The sequence below is a fragment of the Galeopterus variegatus genome, unplaced genomic scaffold, assembly GCF_000696425.1.
Source record: "Galeopterus variegatus unplaced genomic scaffold, G_variegatus-3.0.2 Scaffold10993, whole genome shotgun sequence".
In the NCBI taxonomy this organism is placed as follows: Eukaryota; Metazoa; Chordata; class Mammalia; order Dermoptera; family Cynocephalidae; genus Galeopterus; species Galeopterus variegatus.
In genome coordinates this window covers 13,558-15,472 of record NW_007737104.1, presented here as the reverse complement: position 1 = coordinate 15,472, position 1,915 = coordinate 13,558, and the positions used below count along the sequence as shown (strand labels likewise).

Here is a 1,915-nt window from a genome sequence, read left to right as displayed (position 1 = left end):
AGTGGGAACCGGTCTGTATGTGGGATCCGAACCCTCGGCGGGAGCGCCGCCACACTCCCAATCGGCGCACTGTAGCAGTGCGCCACCGGGCCGGCCCTTGATTAGTTATATTTGAATTGATCCCTTAACTTATTTCTCTAATGGAACTGTTAGTCCAAACAGAACATCATCCCTAATGGAAGACCCAAAATGATGGGCCTTGTGTAACTGTTCCACATACAGGATCCAAAGCGGGAAATTCAGAAGATATTGCAGTTCCTGGAGAAAGACATACCTGAAGACGTTCTGAATAAAATTGTCTATCACACCTCCTTTGATGTAATGAAGCAAAACCCAATGGCCAACTACACCACGTTGCCCACCTGCCTTATGGATCATTCCATCTCCCCTTTTATGAGAAAAGGTAGATGAGACTTATAGTCTAAGATGCCAAATGAACTCTGTTGTCCGCACAATCTACTTAGATTTCCTGGTAATGTTTCATACCTGTATTAGTCAGTTTCTGTTGCTTATAACATAAGTACCTGAAACAGGGCGATTTACAGAGAAAACAAAACTTACTGCTTACAGCTTCAGAGGCTGGGAAGGCCAAAGTCCAGGGAATACATCTGGTGAGGGTCTTGGTGGTGGAGACAGTGACCCAGGAGTCTCACATGGCAGAAGATGTGGAGCGGAAAGAGACCAACCTCCTTATTTACTTTCCATTTGAAGCCCTCAGAACCATGCCCCTTACCACCATTATTAATATATTCACTACAGCATAGTCATGCAATCTAATCACCTCCCCAGACCTCCTCAAGACTCCGCCCTTCAATTACCATAATAGGATTTCCCACCTTCACGGTTACAGTGGAAATTTAACCCTCAATGAGCTTCGGGTGGGGTGTAGTTTCTAATCTACAGCAGTGCCCCATTGTTTATTCTTGCCAGTGACAACACAGTGCAACTTTTGAGAGGCAAGCTTCCCGTTTCTCTCCATTCTTGCACAAGTCCTACAAGTGCATGCTCACTCCTGCAGCAATCACTGAGATTTTGCCTTGTTTCAGGGATGCCTGGGGACTGGAAGAACTACTTTACTGTGGCCCAGAATGAAGAATTTGACAAGGACTACCAGAAGAAGATGGCAGGAAGCACCCTGACCTTCCGCACAGAGATCTGAGAGCATCTAGGAGTCTGTCCTCCACTTTCTTACCACACTTTAGCCACTGGAGCCTTACGATTAGGGATACTTAGAATAAAGACAAGCTTCCCCCAATCCTGAGCTGTTCCACATTACCTGTAGAGCCAGTATTGCCATGTTAAGACTTAATCAACATGCGATCGAGTCCCAGGTGTAAGTTTTAAATTATGCTGCCTGATCATTCTCATAGACACTTACCACATGATAATGTGGCCAAATAAATGCAACTTAACTCCATCACTGTCTACAGCAGTTGGCTTCCCAGGGGCAAAATTCATGAAAAGAGATAAATTTGCAATGGTAGAATTTCAACATAAGAAAAAGCGAACAAGAGAAGCAAAGAGGGTGAGAAGTGAGTGCAGGGAAATGCGAGAGGGGAACAAACTTTATTCTCAACAGTCAAGATACATTCAAGAATGAGAGATGCAGGACGGACCAACTCTGAAGATCCTCGGTTGCGAGGTGCAGAGGACATGAAGAATGGGATCCAGTGAGCCGAGATGGTGGCATGTCCCAGGAGAGAGGCTCCAGATGTTCAGTGGAGCGGATGACGAGGACACGGGACAAATGAGGGACTCTGCCCACTTCTGCTGCCAACGCAAGGCTGGAGAGCAGAGAGGGTTTGTCTTTCAGGTTGTCTTCCATGAGAGAGAGGGAAAAGCCTTGAAATAGCCAATATTCAGCACCTAACACACTTTAAGTAAAACTTGAATATCACATTTTGAGAAAATCAGC

General features: G+C 45.6%; 1 protein-coding gene across 1 annotated transcript in view; it reads left to right on the top strand.

Annotated features, from left to right (window-relative positions):
• LOC103610356 (sulfotransferase 1C1) overlaps positions 1-1,417 on the top strand; it is a 16,437-nt gene extending 15,020 nt beyond the window's left edge. The window contains exons 6-7 of the mRNA XM_008594541.1: positions 223-403; positions 1,047-1,417. Coding sequence (XP_008592763.1) covers positions 223-403; positions 1,047-1,159 — 294 coding nt within the window. The 3' untranslated portion in view covers positions 1,160-1,417. The remainder of the gene's footprint in view (positions 1-222; positions 404-1,046) is intronic.
• Positions 1,418-1,915: the final 498 nt, after the last annotated feature.